Source organism: Micrasema longulum, unplaced genomic scaffold (assembly GCF_059751315.1).
Source record: "Micrasema longulum isolate JH-2025_06_02 unplaced genomic scaffold, ASM5975131v1 h1tg000971l, whole genome shotgun sequence".
In the NCBI taxonomy this organism is placed as follows: Eukaryota; Metazoa; Arthropoda; class Insecta; order Trichoptera; family Brachycentridae; genus Micrasema; species Micrasema longulum.
In genome coordinates, this window is record NW_028278162.1 from 446,759 (window position 1) to 468,708 (window position 21,950).

General features: G+C 35.0%; 1 protein-coding gene across 2 annotated transcripts in view; it reads right to left on the reverse strand.

Moving 5' to 3' along the window:
* Utx (Utx histone demethylase) overlaps positions 1-21,950 on the reverse strand; it is a 122,564-nt gene that overhangs the window by 12,697 nt on the left and 87,917 nt on the right. The window contains exons 4-10 of one of the 2 annotated variants that reach the window (XM_088232303.1): positions 11,828-12,003; positions 6,997-7,125; positions 4,745-4,970; positions 4,010-4,261; positions 3,513-3,597; positions 2,443-2,658; positions 1,211-1,312 (exon numbers count right to left, since the gene is read on the reverse strand). In XM_088232303.1, coding sequence (XP_088088429.1) covers positions 1,211-1,312; positions 2,443-2,658; positions 3,513-3,597; positions 4,010-4,261; positions 4,745-4,970; positions 6,997-7,125; positions 11,828-12,003 — 1,186 coding nt within the window. The remainder of the gene's footprint in view (positions 1-1,210; positions 1,313-2,442; positions 2,659-3,512; positions 3,598-4,009; positions 4,262-4,744; positions 4,971-6,996; positions 7,126-11,827; positions 12,004-21,950) is intronic. The other variant, XM_088232304.1, reaches the window with a different exon arrangement.

Genomic DNA, 21,950 nt, shown 5'->3' on the forward strand with positions numbered 1-21,950 from the left:
TTCTACAGTATATGATAGCTTCTTAAAAAATTATCAAGCTTTGTTTTTGCTCTCCTGAAACTCGTAAAATGCAGTTTCGATAGTATACGTAGGGACCGTCTACGTTCGTCATTCGTATTTCAAAATATTTTTTTGGCTTATTTTAGAGATGTCTGTGTGGACATAAGCAATAAAGGTATTGAGATTTTTTGTGTAACAATTAAATTAGATCACACAGGGAATAAAGTTGGAAATATATTGTGGGGTAATTATTACAACTAGGTAAATTTAATACATATCAGAATTTTGGAGTTAACCACTAAAATCATATTTTTGTGTCTTCCTCTACGAATGTTTCAAAGAGACAAGTCGTGATTCATTCAAATCATATTATGATGATTTGAATGCATCACTCTATTTGTAGCATTCATCGAAGAGGACACAAAAATTTATTTTTAGTTGACAAGTCAAAGGTCTCAAACTTAGAAGTTACCTAGTTGTAGTAATTACCCCACAGTATTAAATATTTAAAGTGGATTTTTACTATTCTACTATCAATGCATAAATTCAGGTTTTTATTCATAATTTTTGAGTTTTAAAACGAGTACATACTAAATCACTTGTAGTAGATGTCACTTTGACGTCACAAGTCATGCTCGCCGAGTGCACTTTTAACAAACATTGCGTTGCAAGTATAGTACGGTAATGTAACGCTTGCCATTTGTCCCATAGGGTGCGAAACGTCTCGTATAACGTGTGTATTCAATTGTACACCATTGGTTTCCTCTACAATTGTTTTATCGCAAAAGAAATACAAAATGTTCATAGTCAAAGACTGGATTATATTTTAAATATGTGCAAATATTTGTAGACAAGGCTGAAAATTTCACTCCATACAAAGTTACTAAGAGTGAAATTTATTGCAACAGGAAGGGAAAACACTGTTGAGAAGGTAAAATGGAGGTGTAGGCATTTACACGGCTTATGACCTGTCATTTACTGGTTTAAGTGGCCACATTACATTGCCTACATTTAAACATCCACATTACCTAAACTTTTCCATCAGTTGACTTTTGTGACGCAAAAGAGCTGAAACCTTAATTGGCGCAGATGAGAATTTAAATATGGCATGGATACATTATAATACACATAATATGTCCAACTTGTGTGTTATTTAATAATAATAATAAAGTCTCATTAGATGCAATAAAGAATATTATTTAAAACTTACACCACTGTGTTGTCCGATAGCAGGTTGAACGGGAGTTTGTTGCGTTCTTTGTCTCGCTTGCTGCATGAGATGAAATTGTCCTAATAACTGATGCAACAATTCCTGAAAGGAAATGTAAAGTTTACTAAAACTTGTAGCTCCAATCTTAAGCTACACCAAAATAACTTCATATCAATCTATTAGAAGTGACATGCGCCTTTTTAGAAACTCAAAACTTGAAAAATAAAACAACTTAATTTAAAAAAAGATTTTTTTTGGTGCCAGTGCAAAAATATATTTGGGTAGGTAGCAAATATTAACAATGTTCGAAAACTTCAGGCAGGTACTTTTATAGTCCCATAAGCGCGTTAAGTCTCTCCGTTTCCGTGCTCGGATGGCCGTTTGTACAAAAATAAATACGCAAGTTTTTGTGAGCGCTTTATTCGTCGAGGTCAAGTATTCCGAACAATTTAGATTTCGTACACTCGGAGACATCTATTACAATCTTGATAGAATACTAGGACACGAGGAATTATTAAAATTATTCACACTACAGCGGTTCAAACAAGAGCTTTGTTGTCATAATATTATGCACCGTGTTTAACAAATGTTTAATTTTATTTCTGTCTCAAATTGAATTTAAAAAATACATATAAGATGACAAACTGTGCACAAACAATATTACAACATTATAAAACAAATTTATCATATTGATATATTACAACAGAGATGATGAACATTTTTTAAAAGGGAATATAGAAGTCGGGGCATTTACAGGGCTTATGACCTGTCATTGGCTGGTTTAAGTGACCACCTTACACACTGTTCATCTATTTGTTGATCTTTGTGAAGTTAAAGAGCTGAAACCTCTATCAATACGCCCTTGTCTACAAAAGTTTGGATAGATGGATTGATATTGTAAAAATTTTTGTACTTTACTCATGGTTTTAGAGTACAGTCCATTTTTAATTAATAGAATAATTAAACGATGCCAAATATTGTAATGTGCATTTAACATTACGACATTTAATACTAGGTGTTGCCACGCATGAGGTTGAAGTTTGGCAATATTATCAAATACAATAATCCCCGATCGATAAATGTAAGTCGATGTTCCATTGGAATCAGTTAAACAATAAATCGAGTGAGAAATATTTATATCGTGGATTATTACTGAGAGTGGCACCCATTGTGATTGAGCTAGGGCAATAAATGATTCATGCAAAAAAGGTGGTTCATACAGCATTCCTCACCTGCTGTGGGGGTTTCAGGTTGTGGACATTCTGCTGCAGGTAGTGAAGGGTCTGCATCTGCTGCGGGGTGAGGGTGGCGGCAGGGGCGGCGGCGGGAGGCGGCGCCGGGGCGGGGGGCGGCGCGGGGGCGGGGGGCACTGTGGCGGGGGGCGGCACGGCTCCCTCCCGGGACCGCTTGGCGGGGTAAGGTGGCGGAGCGCCGCCACTGCTCGCCGCCTGGAATCAATTGATTAAACACATGAAAACATCAAAATCTTAACAAATAGTCATTACCGATCCTAAAGATAGGATCAGAGTGCGATTGTTTGTTGATTCAGACTAGCTAGCCGCTAAAACAATACAGCTCCTTTATATAATATTTATTCAATTAAAAATACATGTCACGTTACATCACGCTTGGTCTTCCTCAATTTTCACATCATAATCTATTTGGCCATTCTTTCAATGTTCATTCATTCTCCTTTTTGTTTACCTCCAGTGTTGGTCACAGGAGGCAAAACTAGCAGTTCACAGTGGAGTTCTAGTGCCAACCCTAATGCGGGATGATGTAGGAGCGCAGTATGGAATTGGAAAAATTATTATAAAAGTAGGTTGAATGCTGTCACAATGCGATCTCTCAGGCGAATGATAGGTGCACAGATGTCGAGATCCGTGGACTGTGTAAGGCTGAGACAAGCATTTTCGACAGAATCGAGAAAGGGGTGCTGCGTCGATTTTGACACGTAGAGCGAATGGAAAGCGAAAGAACGGCTAAAAGGATCTACGATGCGAATGTTGATGGATGCAGAAAACGAGGAAGACCGAGAAAGACATGGCACAATCAAGTAGAGCAAATACTTGAAGATGGACATGTCGAGAGTTGGAATAATGGGCGTGCGTGCATGAGAAGATGTATGAATGTAGAAGAAAATGAGGTCTACATGCAAAGATAGAGTGATGTGGAGTTCTATCCTCTCTGCCTACCCCTACGGAGAAGCGACGAGATGGTTTGTTTGTTTGTATTACAGGAAAATGGTTTGTTTCTTTAAAACACATGGAAGAGATTGCAAATAATTGTTATTTGTCATTACCTGGTGAGGTTTTGGATGCCTTGACGACATCTCTGCTGAAATGGGCAGATTCCATGCCTCTTCTATAGATGGAAGTTGACGTCGTCTAAAATAAAAAGATAACAGGTTTTTATAAACAGATTACACCACAATATTGAATATTGATATGTGCAAAACATTTAGAAACAAAAAATAATACACAATGTTTTGAGTATGTCCAAATGTTTGTAGACTGGCTGGAAGAAAATGGAAATCAAGTTGGGGTAGAGTCCCCAACATTAGACGGGCCAGCCATTTATCGAACATTGAATGACATTAGAAAAATTTTAATTAATTTTTTCCTGCATTTTTAAATGTAAATCTGTTTCATCAAGTAGTTTATGAGAAAGGTTTAATTTTCTCCAATAGATGATAGTAATAGAATCATTTTGTGTCAAAATAAAGTTGCTGCGTTTTTTACATAACAATTCACACAGGTGACTCTTGCCATAGGAGTTTTAAGGTTTAAGTTGGCTTACTTGCTGGTGATGGAAGGCATGGGTGCTTGCGCGAGATGACCGCGCAGGAAGGCGATGCGCTGTGTGAGCGCTCCGCCCTGCGAGTGGCGCCCCCCGTTCAGGTAGCAGGCGTAGGCATCGCGGGCCATGAGACAGCTCTCGTACAGGATGCCCAGATTAGTCCAGGCGGCCGAGTGGCACTTGTCAAGCTGCACGGCGCATATGTACGCCTGCAGCGCATCCATCGGCTGATTCTGCTGCTGGTAAAGTACCCTGAAAAGTCATCACAGTTTTATTAATTTCAAATTAACGGAGTTTTTGTGAAAATCAGCTTCAAGGTTCCGAACTGCTAATGATGGTAATCTCTCTCTTTCTCTGATGGCATTACAGCCCATATGGGCTTCAAGGAAAGGGGGGCTTCTCCAATTACATTTGACCTCAGCTGCCGATAATAACACCAATAATTTACAGCCATTAAAAAAAAGATATCTTGATCATGAAAAAGTTTACACGTTTAAGTTGAGAATCCAATGAAACATTAAAAACTTCATAAACCCTAAGGTTGATTTTTGTAATCGCGATTTCAAGCAAAGCAAAGGATGAAAAAACAGTTTCAGGTCCTACTCTACAGTAAAAATACAATAATTTCAGTGAGTTTATGTGAACAATACGTCAAATTGTGATTTTTTATTCGTAAAGGATTACGTATTCAAAAAGGTTGAAAAATGCTGCGCTAGAGGGCAAAAATAATCTCACCCGATGGAGCACCATGTGTCGGCGTTGCCTTCAGATTTCTCGACAGAGTTTCTGTACGCGATGAAGGCGTCGTGCACCTTCCCCTGGGCAGCGAAGCAGCGTCCCAAGAGGTAGAGCCCCTGGCCAGATGCAGGCTCGGCCTCTACCGCACGTTGAAGGCACCAAGCCGCCGCACGTTCCCGAAGCGCCCGCTCTCCTAGGCCGCCCACCGACTGGTACAACCAGCCTGGAAATAACCACAAACACCTCTCATAATCAACATATAACAGGGGAGGATGATGGGTAGACTACAGACATCCAGGCAGGAAGAGTTGAGGAAATGTGGATGTTTAGGCAGAATGGTGAATGTTACACAGTGTGTAGAGTGGCCACTTAAACCAGCCAATGACAGGTCATAAGCCCTGTAAATGCCTAGACTTCCATATTCCCTTCTCAAAGTGTTTTCCCTCTCTGTTGCAAAAAAATTAGTGAAATCTTTTATTTTATACACGCCACCAAACAACAAACATGGTTAAAAATAATAATTCTATACAATAGGGAGATATCACGTACTACGAATACCGACAAAAAATATATGAAATGGATTTAGAATAATTAATTGTATTTTCAAAATCAATATAGATATTGCGGAGAAATGTTTTCATATGTAACTTCAAAAAAAGAAAATATAAAAAAATATGTCATTAAAAAAACGCGACATGTTTGGCATTGATAATTGTGATGTCAAGATTCGTGACGATGTTGAAAAAAATTTGAATGGTTTGGAAAAAGCTAAAAATTGTCATGAATCGTGACGCGTGGCAAATGCAATGACCGTTTTTGCGGGAATTCAAAATTACAAATTTAAAAATATATATATATATGCCACTAATAGTAGCAAAAATGTTTTTTTTTTACTGGACAGTATTTCATATACCCTTTTTACATTAAAAATGTAAAAAAAGCTGAGGAAAAAACATGTTCAACTGCATAATGAGGAACTTCAGCCCTACATGAAATTAGATAAAAAAAAATGTTTTCTTGCATGCGGTAAAAATTAGAGCATTAAATTGTACGGAAAAGTTTCTTGAAAATGTACAAAAAAATTATAAATTTTTTTTTGTTAAAAACGCACTACTTTGATCGACGTCACTGGTTTATATGAACCAATCAATGATATGAGAGCTGTGAAGGATATCCGGTTGGCTTACCGTAAACGAACCAATCGGAAGAACTAACAGAGAACAACCTCTGACGTCACACGCGGAGTTATTTCAGAAATACAAAACTTTAAAAAATCATAACGCTGATAATACAATATATATTTTTAAAATATTGGCTTAGTTTTAGAGTCTATCAAAAAATTTCAAAAAATAAAAAAGACTGAACTTCCTTATTGGTTAATCTTTATCATTTTGTTTTACTTTTGGTTCTCATTTTTATTTTTTTTAATTTAAATTTTTCATTGATAAACCCTTACATTTTAATTCTTCGTCTACAATTTCATCAATGGCTAATTTATTAATAAATTTTAAGGATTCTAGTTTAAAGAGTTCAGTTACATAAAATAGTTTAGTTTGTTTAAAAAGTTATTTAGTTGTTGTTAGATAGGGTAGGTCATATACTAACTTTAATATTTTATTTTGCTGTCTTTGTAGTCTGTTTATGTCATTTTGATTTCCTGTTCCCCATAGTAGTTGCATATAACATATTTTAGTTTTTATGTAGGCTTCATCCATTTTTTTTTCCTTTTTGGAACAAAGTTTTTGATTTTAAAAAATTTAAAAAAAGACTCGATAATGTCACCACTTGGCTAATTAAATTGTTGATATGAATTGTCCATGTCAATTGTCTGTCTATTGTTAGTCCTTAGTATTTAACATGTTCAACTTCAGTCAGTCGTTCATTATTTATGTAAGTATCTACTTTATGACATTTTTTTCTAGATTAAAAATGGATAATATTGCATTTTTCATTAAGTGTAAGTAAGTTTGTGTTGGTCCATTTAAATAAGAATAAAACAGACACAACTTATGTTAACACCTGATGAATAGAAGCCAGAAATCTAACCGCGCGTGAGCTCTATAATTGGAGACAGGTTATCTGGCTCTTAAGCGAGAAACTAGATTCTCAACTGCCTATGTGCTCTGTAGCTGCAAGGCTTGTTGGGATGTTTATCGTCTAGCGTCCTCGAATATTGTACAGTGTATAAAATAAATATTTAAATGTGGCACCATTTTCCATAGAAGTAGGAAGATAATAAATGTTATTACCCAGCTGTCTGCAGACGTCCGCCTTGAGGGCGATGGATATGCCGGTCTCCTTGAGAAGGGCTTCATACGCATCCCTAGCTACCTTGCTCCTCCCCTGTATCTCGTACGTGTGCGCAATGTGAAATCTCACTGGAAACAGAAAAAAAAACACCCATATTAATATAAAGAATATAACGTAATATAAAGAATATAACGTAATCTAAAGCCATACAAAATAACGAAAATAAATGGATGTAATATGTTTTAAGCATAGAATGAAGAATAGTCTAGAAACCGCATACGCGCATCAAACAGAAGGCGACTAAACTGCTCTTAAAAGAGTAGTTTTACGTTTTGAATCGTTAGTTTATTTGTAGACGTCGCTCAGTTCACAAATCCCGATTCGAATTCAACTATGCAGTGTTGTGTCGTTTTAAAGTGTAGAAATACTGCTGGAATCGTAAAGAAACAGGATGGGATCACATTTTATGTGTCATTAGCAAATCCATGTGTAAGTAGCAAATGCAATACTTAAAAATTGCATTTTTTTTCCATCTGTCAGATTGTCGAAGAAAACAAAATGGACATTTCGTTAGTGTTGCCAGGGTAGTATTTTTTTTACCCTATTTTGCTCATCTAATGAGAGTTGAAAAGAAAATTGGACCTCGGATTAAACAACGCCGTGGTGGAAATTTGACCGTAATTATCTTTAAAACATCAAATATTATTCAACATGATATAAAAATAAACGTTTTATGTTAAATAAAATTTGTTTTGTATTTTAAGTTCAAAGTTCATTAATTAAATTACTTTTATCAAATGAGCTTTACTTATACACTCTGTAGTGTCAATCAATGTTTCCGCGCGGACAATAAAATTTTAGAGAAATTAACAAATTGCTTTTTTTTTACCTTACTGATTGTGTTGTAATTATAATTTTTCCCATTTGGCAACATTAAGCGGTGACTTTACGAATGCGCGCGGCGAAAGTGGAGCAAAGTGGGGGGATTTTTGGACACAGTCCGATGTATTCAAATATGATTCTACGCTCCTTCTGAACTTTTCTTAATTCTATGGTTTTAAGACTTAAGTCATGGGAATCAGAAGAGAGGGGTTCGAACCCCGGACCTCTGATCCGTGGTCCGCAACATTAGCCAAGACACCACAACCTGACTAAGTATGATATATCCAAAAAAAAATATATCAAAAATACGAGTATATATAGGTATAACATGTTTTAAATGCACAATATTCTTATTCTTAGAGGTGAGGGTCAGTGCTATGCTTTAAGCTCCTGACGTCACTGCGACCTGTGAAAATCTATTGTGACGGTAGATGCACAGAAGTATCGATAAATAGAAAAGACACTCTAAGGCAGGTTCTAATAGATGGAGTAGTACGATACAGAGTATGTATTATTGTTGATTGAGAATGCATTTAATTTGCTTATTTTTTTTTATTTCAAAACTTTCTTTTTGCTGACTTATATCATAGAATAAAATGCCAGACGCAGGGAAAAAATAGAGTATGTACGCTGGTATGCATTTTAAAAAAATGACACACGATTTGTAGAATTAGGTAGGGAGACGTGCGAGATTTTATTTTTGAAAAACTGACATCAGATTGAGCGATCTAAATGTAGAATATTGAACTTATGTTTTGAGGGATGGTTGTTGGATTTGTTTAAATTTTAGGCAAAATATACATCTTTGTACATCTGTGATCTATAATATTATAATATGTATTATGTGGCTACTGTATTTGAGGATGGGCGGTATGGGTATAATGTTCTATAAGTCTTTCTCAAAGTGGGCGCTGAAGGCCTACAGGGGGGCAGTAGAAGGCTCAGAAAAAAATGTAAGGGGTCTAGGGGGGCGATCTAAAAAAAGACTTTCAAAAAGAACTTGACTCGAAGTGCATTAAAGATAGATTTAGGCTTATCATTCATTCATCCTGGTTTTGCAAAAATTAGTCCCAAAAACTTTCTCATGTATTGACTGATATTTTTCATTCAAGTTTGAGAACCTATGTTCCAGAATGTTTTATGTTACGATCTGTATCTATGTAAAAGGAGTCCTACCGGTAAAAATGTGCTGGATACGATATCGTAAAACAAATAAATAAAATTGGAAGAGGGCGTATATGTGGGCGAGATTTGCTCTATCAATTCTTTATTATTATTCAGGATTTCCAAGAATTCTTTTTTAAATATAAGTCATGTTGAATTGTCAATTTTGAGTAATGAATGCGTGAAAGAAAATTGTTGAGTTTGGCGGTCCGAGTTTTTCAAATTTAATGCATCTCAGTCAAAAGTTTAGCAATGAATATTGAATGATTAATTGTATTTTCAAAATAAATATGGATATTGTGGAAAAATGTTTTCATACATAAATTTAAAAAAGAACTTTTAAAAAAAATACGTCGCTAAAAAAACGCAACATGTTTGGCCTTGACAGTTGTGAGGTCAAGATTCGTGTCAATATTCTGAACAAATTTGAATGGGCAGGAACAAATAAACATGAATCATGACGTATTAGGGGCGTGGCCAATGGAATGACCGGCTTTGCGGAAATTCAAAATTACAAATTTAAAAATATTTTTTATGCTGCTAATAATTAGCAAAAAAAAAATAAATTTCTGGACAGTATTTTCTAAACCTTTATTACTTTAAAAATGTAAAAAAACTAATATTTCGCTATTTCCATAGACGGCAAGGCAAGGAAGTGTATGTAAATATCAAATTTAATATTGAATGGATAAAGCTTTCACTTAAATTTTAATTTTTAAACAACTTTCATTTATGTTTTTCTTTTTCCTTCTCTTTTTTATACTTTCATAATTAACCTTACATATAATTGCTTTATAATATGGAAACTTCACTGGTCCATTAGAATTAAGTCTAATTGTGTAAAATATTAAACTTTGTAACTGTACTGTATGTTTCCTGAATAAAAGAAAAGAAAATAAAATAAATAGAGCGGAGTATCAAAATGATTGTAAACACGGCGCGGCATCTTTTTTTCCCGCGTAACAAAACAAATGCATAACGTCGTGTGTGTTGCGATTTCCGCGATTGTTAAGTGCACACACAATGTTCGAGAATTACGCAAATCGGTTGTTACAAAAACTGCGTAATAATGCTGGAGAAATACAGCACAGTTGGTAACGTATTACGCGAAAATGGCCGCGACCTACCGCAACACGGCGCTGGTTACCCGAGGCCGGTGAGCGGCTGCAAGTCAACGCCAAAGATAGTAAACTCGCCACTTGAGGAGATAATCTTAGCAAGTAAAACTAAACATATATATTTGTAGTTTTTAAATTTAGCGGCATCAGATTTTTTTATACGTATCCGTACTCTACCATATTAATGTTTTAATTTAGTTTTCTGATTCGGTAGGTATACGAGTTTTATTTTATTTATTTTTATTTATTGACACTTTATATACATATACAATAAATATACATATAAGGGCGGGCATATTGCCTTAAGGCAATTTCTTCCTACCTACCCAAACCGTTCAGTTTGAGAAAATTATAAATACATGGACATATTGAATCTTACAATTTTATACAAAAATTAAAAGCAAAGATTAACAAAAATAAATATATGTATAAAAAAAAAACACTTTACTATGAAGAGAGGAGAGGGGATGGGAAGGAAAGAAGAAGGATAAAGGAACAATTTAAATATTTAGATAGTGACATTTCAATCTCGACTTAAATGTAAATAAAGAAGGGGCGTCTCTAACATTAAAAACAGGCTAAATAATTTCTAATTAAAAACAGGCTAAATATATGTTTTTTTTTTTTAAAAGAAATATTTGCGTTCTTATAATTTACGCAAATATTTAATTTTGAGGGCCATTTTCAACGAGTTGTAAATAACTCACTATTAGAAAATGGGAATCAAGTTAGGGTAGAGTGGGATTCGAACCACGGACCTTTGATCCGTGGGTCCGAGACACTAGCCACGGGACCACAACCCGATTCAAAACTACTACTAAGTTCAACTGGGTTAAAAATACTGAATTTCAGTAATTAAAACACGTTTATTTGCCATAAATAAAGGGAATCCCACACAAAAATAATTTGGATTGGTTTAATAGTATTTTTAGGTGTATTTTACAAAAAAAATATGTCATGAAATCTAAAAAAACACGTTGTTAGTTGCATATTATTATTCAGGTATTTAATGATTTTGAACATTGCTGATTTAAACGTATTAACGTGATTCTAAACGAAAATATGAAACTAACTATTCATAGATGGCGCTTTTATCGTTTTTCATTGATAAAAATTTTAGTTTATATTGTTTATCATGTTAAAGATAATTAGGTTAATTAGATTAATTACGTTTTATTATTATTATTTTAACTTTGTTAAATAACTAATTTAAGGCATGTTTCACATTTTGTAAAATGTTTCCCTCGGCACGAGACACCCCAGTGAGACATTATTCTGTATAAAAAAAAAGAATACTAACAATGTAAAAGTATAAACAAATAAATTAAATTTTTACGTTTATTTTAAATTGAAATTTTACGAAGCTTTGTTTGCGGAATCTTTACAGTATATTGATTGTAACAAATACAATAACAATATAATTTAGGCCCTTTTCACAAAATGGTGTACAAAACAAAAAATAAGATAAGTTATTTTTTGTATAATTTTTTGAAAAACTGGGGTGCTATTCTGAACCGCTCTCGCGGTGCGACAAAACAGTTTTCTCGTGTATTTTGTATGTAAATATACGAGATAATACGGCCGCGAGAGCGTTTGGAATACCAGCCCTGATCATGATATTAGAACAGATGTGAATGCGTGTTATGCAGTAATCAGTGTCCCGCACCGTCCAATTTGGTGAACGACGTCTCGGAGTTGTCGTTGAGCGCCAGCTGCAGGTATTTGGCCGCCGGTCTCCAGTGTCCCAAGGCCTTGTACATGAGCCCCAACTTGAGCTGGACCTCCGCTGCCCTCCCGAAGCCTGGCCAGCAATACAGCAGCTGCTGCAGCGCCTTGATAGCCCTAAACAATGTAACAATAACCTGAACCGAACACCTTCGAAGCTGCATTTTGATATCTCCATTTTTGTGGCTCTTCACTATGCATTAATTTGATTAGAAAATTTAGACGCATTTTACACAGTTTCAAATTAGCAATACTTATTTTGGCAGAGGTGCATTCCACTTACTTAAAAAAAAAATATATATCATGCCGTTTACGATAAGTTAAGGTACTTGCTAAAATAACGATACACTTTTCCCAATTATTTCGACAAATGTATTTTCACGTTTCGTATCATACATCCGCACAAAAAATTGTTCTTAAATTGGACGGATCGAAAAGATTAAAATTAATTGGTTATAGGATCAAAACGATCGGGAAAATGCGACGAATGTTTTCGAGGTAATACATATATAGCGGGTAGGAGGTAGCGGAAGTCGGGAGTGCCATGTGCCGGCCGGCTGAGCACAAGATAACACCTGACGGGCACCTGTCATTTCCCTCAGTCCGAAATAAGAGGCGAACAGGTGAAAACTGGTAAGGTGCACGACCACGCGCTAATAAGATGGACGCACCCCCGCAAGTAGTTTTAGAAAGTCGAAAGGGAATTATTGCAGCCCGCATCATAAAAAATAAGGTGCTCATTATGACACGCAACAAATAATTCATAAAGTGACTTAAGGTGAATTTGAATTTATTCACACAGAAGTAACGAGACAGCCATAAAAACAGAAACTGTAATAATTATTACAAAGTTATGTCGCTTGTTATAATTTATAACCCTTTGCATTACACTGAACCCGATTGGTCGAGTATTTAAAAACCCGCATGTTAGTCGATGAACCCATCTATAAAAGAAAGCACCAGTATAAAACCGCAGATATCCATAATATTATTATCAAACGTTTCATTGTAACATAATACTTATTCGGTATTGAAAATGTATATTTTACAACAATTTTTGTGTACTTAACGGAATGAAAAAGTCCAGTACTACGAGAAATTGGATTTAAAAAAAGGTTTTCTTATTCACGGTAAAAAATAGAGCATTGAATTGTACGGCGTTTTTTGAAAACGTAAAAATATATGATTTTTTTTCATTAAAAACGAACCACTTTGAACGATGTCACTAGTTCTTCCAAATCAACTTTTGAATCGGGTTGTGGTCCCGTGGCTAGTGTCCCGGACTCACGGCTCAAAGGTCCGTGGCTCGAATCCCACTCTACCCCAACTTGATTCCCATTTTATAATAGTGAGTTATTTACAACTCGTTGAAAATGGCCCTCAAAATAAAATAATTGGGTAAATCATAAAAACGCTAATATTTCTTAAAAATATTTTTATTAAAAACCAATGACAGTGTTGTGATAGATTTCCGGTTTACGGAAAGCCAATTCACAAATCAGCAGAACTCACCGAATAGAACTTGTGACGTCACAGACGGAGTAATTTCAAAGTCAGAAAACTTTAAAAAAATCATAACGCTGATAATACGACACACATTTTTTTTTAAATTTTGGCTTAGTTTGTTTGATAGTAGGTATATTAAACAAAAAAAAAACACTGAACTTCCTCATTTCGATTGTATTATGAACAGCGAGAAAGAAATCAAATAATAATAGTAATAAATAATAAGTAGGATAAAATAATCCGAAATATAGACCGATTAAACATTGCAAACAAATCACCGTAATCAAACTAATAAAAGGTTATGCGACACGGTTGCAAGTTTTGGTGCAACGGACGCGGACGGTGAATTGCGAACTACCAAGACTGCATCGGGCATTATTAACTGAACGATTGCTACAGAATTACAAATTTATAGTCTAATCATATAGGGTGGACACAACGAAGTAGTACAAATTCTTATTTACTGTTTTTGGTAACGTCGATTTATATAAATAAATGCTTTATATAATTAACACACTTTATCTGTCGGGTAATACGGCATTTTGGGTGAAGACGAATATGGGTGGATAGATAACATTCGAAAGTTTGCCAGTAGCTCAATCACAAATAACTATCGACGTGCTAATAAGCGAAGTGATAACGATTTCTCACCATGGTTGTTTATCGTATTCGTGATCACAATGGAATCACAAATGATCACAGTGAACACCTAATATTGAATGTCAAAATATTTAAGTATCGTGACGTATAATCCTGCTGCGCAAATATGGAAAATATTCCAAAACTGCTATTTTTAGTTTTTTATTTATTATTTATCATGCTATTTATTGCATTTAGCCGGCGGATGGCAAGCCAAATGTCAAGAAAAGCAGTCGCCATATGAATTTTAATTTAATTTTCACTTTTTTGTATTAGATACTCCTTACTATTGTGCAAATGCAATGTATTATATTATTTTTTATAGCAAACGCCGATTTTTCGCCAATGAACTGTATTTATTTACGAGGAAAACAAAAAACAAACCGACACGAGCGTAGAAATAGAGATTACATACGCGTTGACTTATGACTGCGATAACTTAAGCATGTTCATTATTGTTCATTGTGATCGCTCAGATGATTAGCATGTTTTTAAGCACGTCGATAGTTATTTGTGATTGAGCTACAGGGTACAGTAGGAAGGGAAGGGGCAAGATTAGATGAAACGTAAGACGGGGAGAGGTCTATCTATGACAATTATTCGGAATCAAAAGTCTCATAAATAATCGAGTTGCAAAAATAATCCCCAACAAACAAAAGAAAGTAATATCGTGGAAAATATATGACAGCAATAAAAATAAACCAACATATTATTTAAATTTACAGAAAAACTACAGCAAATAGCATGCCCACCTTGTAGAACAGTTAAGCATTGTGCATTTCTGATGGCGCAATTCGCTACATCACGACTGAACTCCTTTCTATGATCTAACAATGAAGTTCCACAAAGACTGCAATAAGGAATTCAAACAGACAATAGTAAGATGACAATTATGCAGTTTCGAAAGACTAACAATTAATGACACGTGACCCCTTGTTGGGAAATGTTTTTCGCGGGTGATTCGAGGTACTAAACAGAGATCAAAACAGTCTGAATCTGATATTTTTCAGAATTAAGAAGCGACGTAACGGGTAGAGGCTAAAGAAAGGCTTGTTTGGGGGTATTTGATTATATTGAGCTCTCTTAGAATCGACGAATGTCGATAGTGATTTCAATCAAATCAACCATAGAAGCCAATATAGGTGTCCATCAATCGTTATCATTACGAACGGGAACCTTTTTATCGTTCGCTGAGATTTCGTAATCAGAAAGGAAATAAGGGAAGATCGCATGTCGCGTCACGGGTATTTACCCTTGCGGTGGTTGAATAACTGTTCGTGTCGATTGGCGCTCCCGTTATGCATTCAACAGTAATTAGTCGTCAAGTTTCGCGGAGGGTAAGGCGTACGGCAGTTTTGTAGGCGGAAATTCTCTATGTCCGGCGATAGTCATCAGCGCATGTGGGCCCGTTTAGTGCTGGTTCTCATTACTCCCTGATATGGTATCGCTCATGAGGGCGGCGGCGGCACTTATTACAATTATTGCTACTCATCTACTCACCGCGTATGCCGTGACGTGTGATCGTAAACCACGACATTTGGCTTGCGATGCGACCGAAGGTGTGACTACCATTTGCAATGACCTTGAATGTTTGCGGAACGAATATCATTATAAAAAAGTTATTAGGGATATTTTATACGCTATTTTTGTGAAAATCACCTCGAGAGTGCTGTAAAATAAACATCCCAACACGTCTTGCAGTTACAGAGCGCATAGGCGGTTGGGATTTTAGTTTCCCGTTTCAAATTACAGTTTTTTTCAATGATGTATAGGGGCTGTATTACAACAACTTACAGAATACACAACTCGGTTATAAGCTTAGACTATACCCTGTCTGCGTAATCTATAAGTGTGAAAGCACTACAATTATGTTATGTTCAATGTGTATATGTTTATAAAAGACATTTGTGCCGTGTACACTAATGAAATGAATAAAATAAAATAAAAAATTAATTATATGAATCATAATCGTATAAACACGTCTTGCAGCTACAGAACGCATGGACGGTTAGAAATCTAGCCCCCATTTAGATTTTACAAATAAATAGTTTACATATCTAATGCAGATTACAACATATCCTGCAACTACAGAGCGCATGGGTGGTTGAAAATCTAGACCCTATTTAGATTTTACAAATAAAAAGTTTACAGATATAATGCAGATTACATGTCCTGCAACCACAGAGCACATGGGTGGTTGAAAATCTAAACCCTATTAAGATTTTACAAATAAAAAGTATACAGATAAAATGCAGGTTACAACATATCCTGCAACTACAGATCGCATGGGTGGTTGAAAGCCTAGACCCTATTAACATTTGAAATTTAAGTTAGAAATAAATTTATAGATAAATGTATTTTTATTTCACAAATGTAGTCGAACTGCATAAACGTGTACAGTGCGTTTGGATGTTTAATAGCCTATTTTAATATGTACAAAGTTAACAAACATTTTTCGCTTGTGTAGGCACCTACTCATAAGGACATTTGAATGTTTTATTTCAAAACTTTCTGTTACACAAACACAAGCAAATTTTATCCTAGAGTTGGATGGACTGTACGTGTATTATTTTAACTGAGCTGGTTTCTGTGATCAAAAATTCCATTTTAACTAAAAATCTTCGCGTTTTGTCCAATACATTGCCAGTATTTTTTAATCAAACCATCCGCATTCCATCGTTTAATGTGGTTTAGTAATACAAACGTCATGTTAAGTCTAAACATTAATTATAACTATAAATTATACGCATAAACAAGTGTTTGTCAAAGCTGTTAGAAAATCAAGTTTTTAAATAAGCTCCAAAACATAATCTTGAATCTGGTTGGAGGGTATAAATCTTTGAGACATTCTTACATAAAGAACCGCGGTGGTGTCCGAGACAAATGATAGCAATATTTTCGTTGTCGCTACTTATGTAAACGAAAGATACGGCGATAATGTTTTGAGTATGTTGAAATGTTTGTAGACAGGATGGATTTCACCCCCTATTTTTTATTTTATTCCAGTAAAATGGCTACATAGTGCAGAGCCAATTCTACCATATAAACATAAAACAAAATTTTATATGTGAAGCACTTATGGTGGTCGTAGCATATCCCGCTATCGCTCGAACAACGGTGAATGGATCCACCCTGCAGTGGCTTGGAGAAGCGCGTTATTAGAGCTTTGCAGGGGTTCCCATAGGCTCCAGGCTCTTTGGCGAAGTAGGGCAGAGAAGGTGTTTACCCGTCCAGCTGTAAACATTTCGGAGGAACTGTAGTGCCTAGGCAGTCCGAATAATTGCCTGTGTGAATTATAATACGTGACCCTTAATTTATTCCATGCTGCTTGCGTATAATTGTTCCATAGTTCCGCTGTATACATGGACGTCAAATAAAGTAAAGATGGTTTTCTTAACTTCGTCACTGCACTGAAAGAAGCCTCTGGCTAGCATAGAGGCCCTGACATTGATGGCTCTTCTCTGTCTCTCTATGTCCTGTTCATCTTTACAATCATCAGTCAGTATGTGCCCTAGATACTTGACTTTTGCAGTTACCGTTAAATTGTTGTTGTCCAGGAATACAGGTGGTTATTAAGATCTAAAGTTCTTCTAACTGGCAGGGATTTTTTTTTTGAAAAGTGAATATGGAAGTCTAGACATTTACAGGGCTTATGACCGTCATTGGCTGATTTAAGTGGCCACTTTTTTACAGCTCGCCGTATAACCAACTGCGCCACGGCACCTATCATTAAACATCCATATGCCTTTAAACTTCCATCTGTTGACTTTTGTGAAGTAAAAGAGCTGAAACCTTCATTGATGCAGGTGAGATTCATATCAGATAAGCTGGATTTACTCTTTAGGGAGTTATTAAGATGTAATCTAACTTCGTTGCAACAAATTTACACTTTTCAATTTTTATATAAGCAATAAACACCATAATCTTTTAACTGTTTGTGTTTTCTAAACTTTTTTAATTATTTGATTAGATATTTTTTTAATTTTTACTTATTTAAATTAATTTTTATTATCGTATTTTTATTTAGTTTTGGTTATACTGTAAGAAATTGCTAGTGGTAATAAGTACGCCATTTAACTATGTATACCCTTGTTATTATTTTTGTATACATGAAATTGTATATTATTATTTTATTTCATTGGAAAGCCAACAGACATTTATACATTTATAAGAATCAATTATACCATAAATACATATCATAAAGTCCAATTAGAGGCTTCCACATAATACTGTTATTGTAAATGTTGTCACATAAAAATTATACATAATTATGGTTAATAAAGATTTATTATTATGTCCAAATGTTTGTAGACAGGCTGGATTTTACTCACTAGGGAGTTATTAAACTCTAATTTTGTTGCAACTTATTTAAACTTTCCAATTTTCATGCTTCTTTTTATATCAGTTAGTTTAGTCAACAATGTTACGAGTATGTCAATTTTTTGTAAGCAGGCTGGATTTCGGAAGAGTAAAGGAAATGGGGATGTTTAAATACACGCAGAATGGTAAATGTTACGCAATGTGTAAAGTGGCCATTTCAACCAGCCAATGACGGGTCATAAGCCCTGTGAATACCTAGATTCCATATTTGTTTTCATTAAATGTTTTCCATAGTGAGTTGTAATCAATTTGGATATGGCAATAAAGTAAAATCTCGTGGAGAAATCGATATAGCTGCAATTCAGTAATGAACACGAAGCTCTCGTCACAGATCCCGACCCAGATGTCGGGGGAGGTCACTCGCGATTTCACCCCGGCTAAAGTGAGAGTCTAGGGAGGGTGAAGCCTAGGGGAGGCAGACTGCTCTATACGGCGGCGGGAGGTCGCTCGCCCAGTTGATTAACCCGTTGAACGCCCGGGCCAGTTTCATTCAACGCGCGCCAAGCAATCGCGTGCACGAGTAAGCGACTCTAGTACGGGATAAAGCCCCGCTTTCAACACAAACTACGTGAGAAAACAATTCGGAAACAATCGAAAAAGGACTATGGACGTGTGGATTTAACAAGTTTATGATATTCATAAATAAACAGTGGCCTTATTCTGTAATTAATTCGTTTCGTAAATTAATTCGTATCTTTGAGAGGGGGCGAGAGCGAAATACGATTCTGATTGCGTTCAAGTGAGATGGATATTATTATTATTTATTTTATTTAGTTCTATGATTAACATAGTCTAATATATATTTACAACACAATATTTACATCTGTACTTATTCTAACATTATTTATCACTATTATACACTTAATATCCTAATTTATAATATTCACTGTTTCATATGTACATTTTCATTAATTATATTCACTATTTACACTATATATTACCTAATATATAATTACATTTATTTAATTTTTTATTTTTTCTGTCATTTCCTCAAATAATTGTATTCCCTTGTACATAAGGCAGTTCTGGGACATTGCTTTTGATTTCTTTTCCAGTCTTATATAAGACAAACGAACGAACTTACGAAACAAAATAGTGACAGAAAAAGACTGCGGTTTATCGTGTTTAGGTTTAGAATTTATCAGTTTACCAGCCAGAATAACATTGACAAATTCTCTTTATTCTCTAACCCATATAGCGTCCATGCGGCTCGACTGTGGAACCATTTCTCATCTACTATCAAATATGTTTTCACAGTATCTCCGTTTAAATCACGTTTGAAGAAACATCTCATTTCTTTTCCTTAACCTATCCTCCTTTCCTCTTTATTCCCTTTTCCCATTGAGTAATAGTATTGATTTGAGGTAATTTATATATAAATATAGTTTAATTTTTTAATTTTTGTTTATCTTGAGATTTTTATTTTATTTTCTATTGAGTACGTTCTCTGATTTAAATAACACAAATAAAACTTTTATATATTGGTTGGTTGGAAAAAAATTACATTTGACAATAAGCCCGCCAATGTACAATTTACATTATGCACAAAAAGTATAAATAAAAACAGCTTGACTAATTTTGATAGGAGTATCTGTGGCTGCTTGATTCACAGAGGTAAATCAGCGGTCGTATGTCTTTAAGTATACAAATTCGTTAAGATAGATACATATGCCAATGGTATAATTAACACTATGTTTTTAAATTGATCAGAATTTTGATTCGTTTTATTCCAGAAGCACATGGCGTTGAGAGGGTCAGATCGATGGACAGAACTGCAAAGTACAACGGGGCAAAGCCCTCCCAAAGTCACGACTATAACAGACATGGGTGAGTTGAACGAATAATGCAACCCTATAATACTCAAACGTCTGTCATTTAAATCCACGCGTTGAAAATTGAAACCCGTCAGGCTGTATCGCTCACATCAAATAATTCATTAGTCGGTTTTGTAGGATGTACATAAGTACATTAAAAATGCATTAGGGCTATAATTAAACGATTAATTAAAATAAATATTATAACAAATACCTTTTTGGTATGCTTAAGTCGTGGGCTGCATAGACAAAATAAATAAAACAAGACATCAAACGTTTGGCCAGGATGCCTTGTCTCGGTCTTATCCAATTATTGAATAGTTATGTTTAGTGATGACACGCAAACCGAATTCAGGTATCTGCCAAAAGGGACTAATAAATTATCTGCCCATCTCACTCAGAAACGAGTGACTGACAAATTAGATTTAATTTATAAATATGAATGTCTATGGCTAATGATTCACGATGATTGGCAATACAATAAAAATTCCAAATATATAGTTCTTGACAAATTAGATTGATTTAATTTCTTTTGAATTTTATTTTAACAAAACAACATTACAAATAACAACATATTTAAGGCGTTATATTGGGGCAACATATCAAACCAGGAACCCTTGAGCAATGGTTCGACATTTTATAGCAATAGCAAGAGTATTTGCCTCTTAAACATGGATTAAGTTTTTCTACTGACATTGTTTAGTGGAACTGCATTTTAATTATAATCAGTCAGTTTAACGATCACGGTCACGACAAACCCCGGTCACTGGTAAAAGTTATAAATAAAAGTGGAATAAAATTGGACGTATTTTTATTATTATCTTAAGCATAGTTTCACAGATGTGAAAAATTTAGATCTCAAAAATGACAATGTTAAGCTGCCTGACTGCTCTTCTGATCGGCATAACCAGAGGCAGGTCGGTTCTAGAAGCCGGAATGTAAAACAGTCACTGCTGGCGCTGTCTGAGATAGCCATCATAAACATAAACATTAATGCTTTCTAAAATGGCTGAGTTCTCGATAAAACCACTTATAACTCTGAAAAAAAATGGGTCAGTGTGAACCCATTCCTTCAAAGTAGCAAACTAATTTACAACGAATGGTCTAATTGACAAAAGGTAACCAGGGGCACAATTGCCATATTTGTCTAGTCCACAAAAACGAGAGAAATCGCAATTTTGAGGTAGGCACTGGGTAATTAGTTAAGAAATGAACAACAAACAGTCCATAAAATAATATGAGAAAAATCTAAAAAAGGGTTGATAATTTCACAAAACATACTCTCTTGGTAGAATTTCGTCAGAATGATTATTTAGGTTGAAATGTATCTAATAGATTCTCATATTTTGAGGTGTGGTGAATAAAGGACTGTGGACAATTTCTCAATTTTTCCAATAGTAGTTCGTAGGATCAATTATCAACCATAGAAACATACGACCATAAACAATAATGAGGAACTATTGAGATCTTGACCTGTTATCTGTGGGCTTATATTTTTAAAAAATTAAATGATTCGAGTATTATTTAGTCGTCGAGTCTCGAATGTGTCATTACTGCAAGAAAAGAACCCACGAAAGACGACCTCCACTTAAAATCAAATTATCAATTCCGTATGCATGCAGTACTTATTTTTCGTATTAAAAAAGCGGTACAAAAGATGGAATAATTACAATCCCTCTTCATTGTCCAAGATTCGCTTATTTCTGCACAAAGAGACTCCTCGCA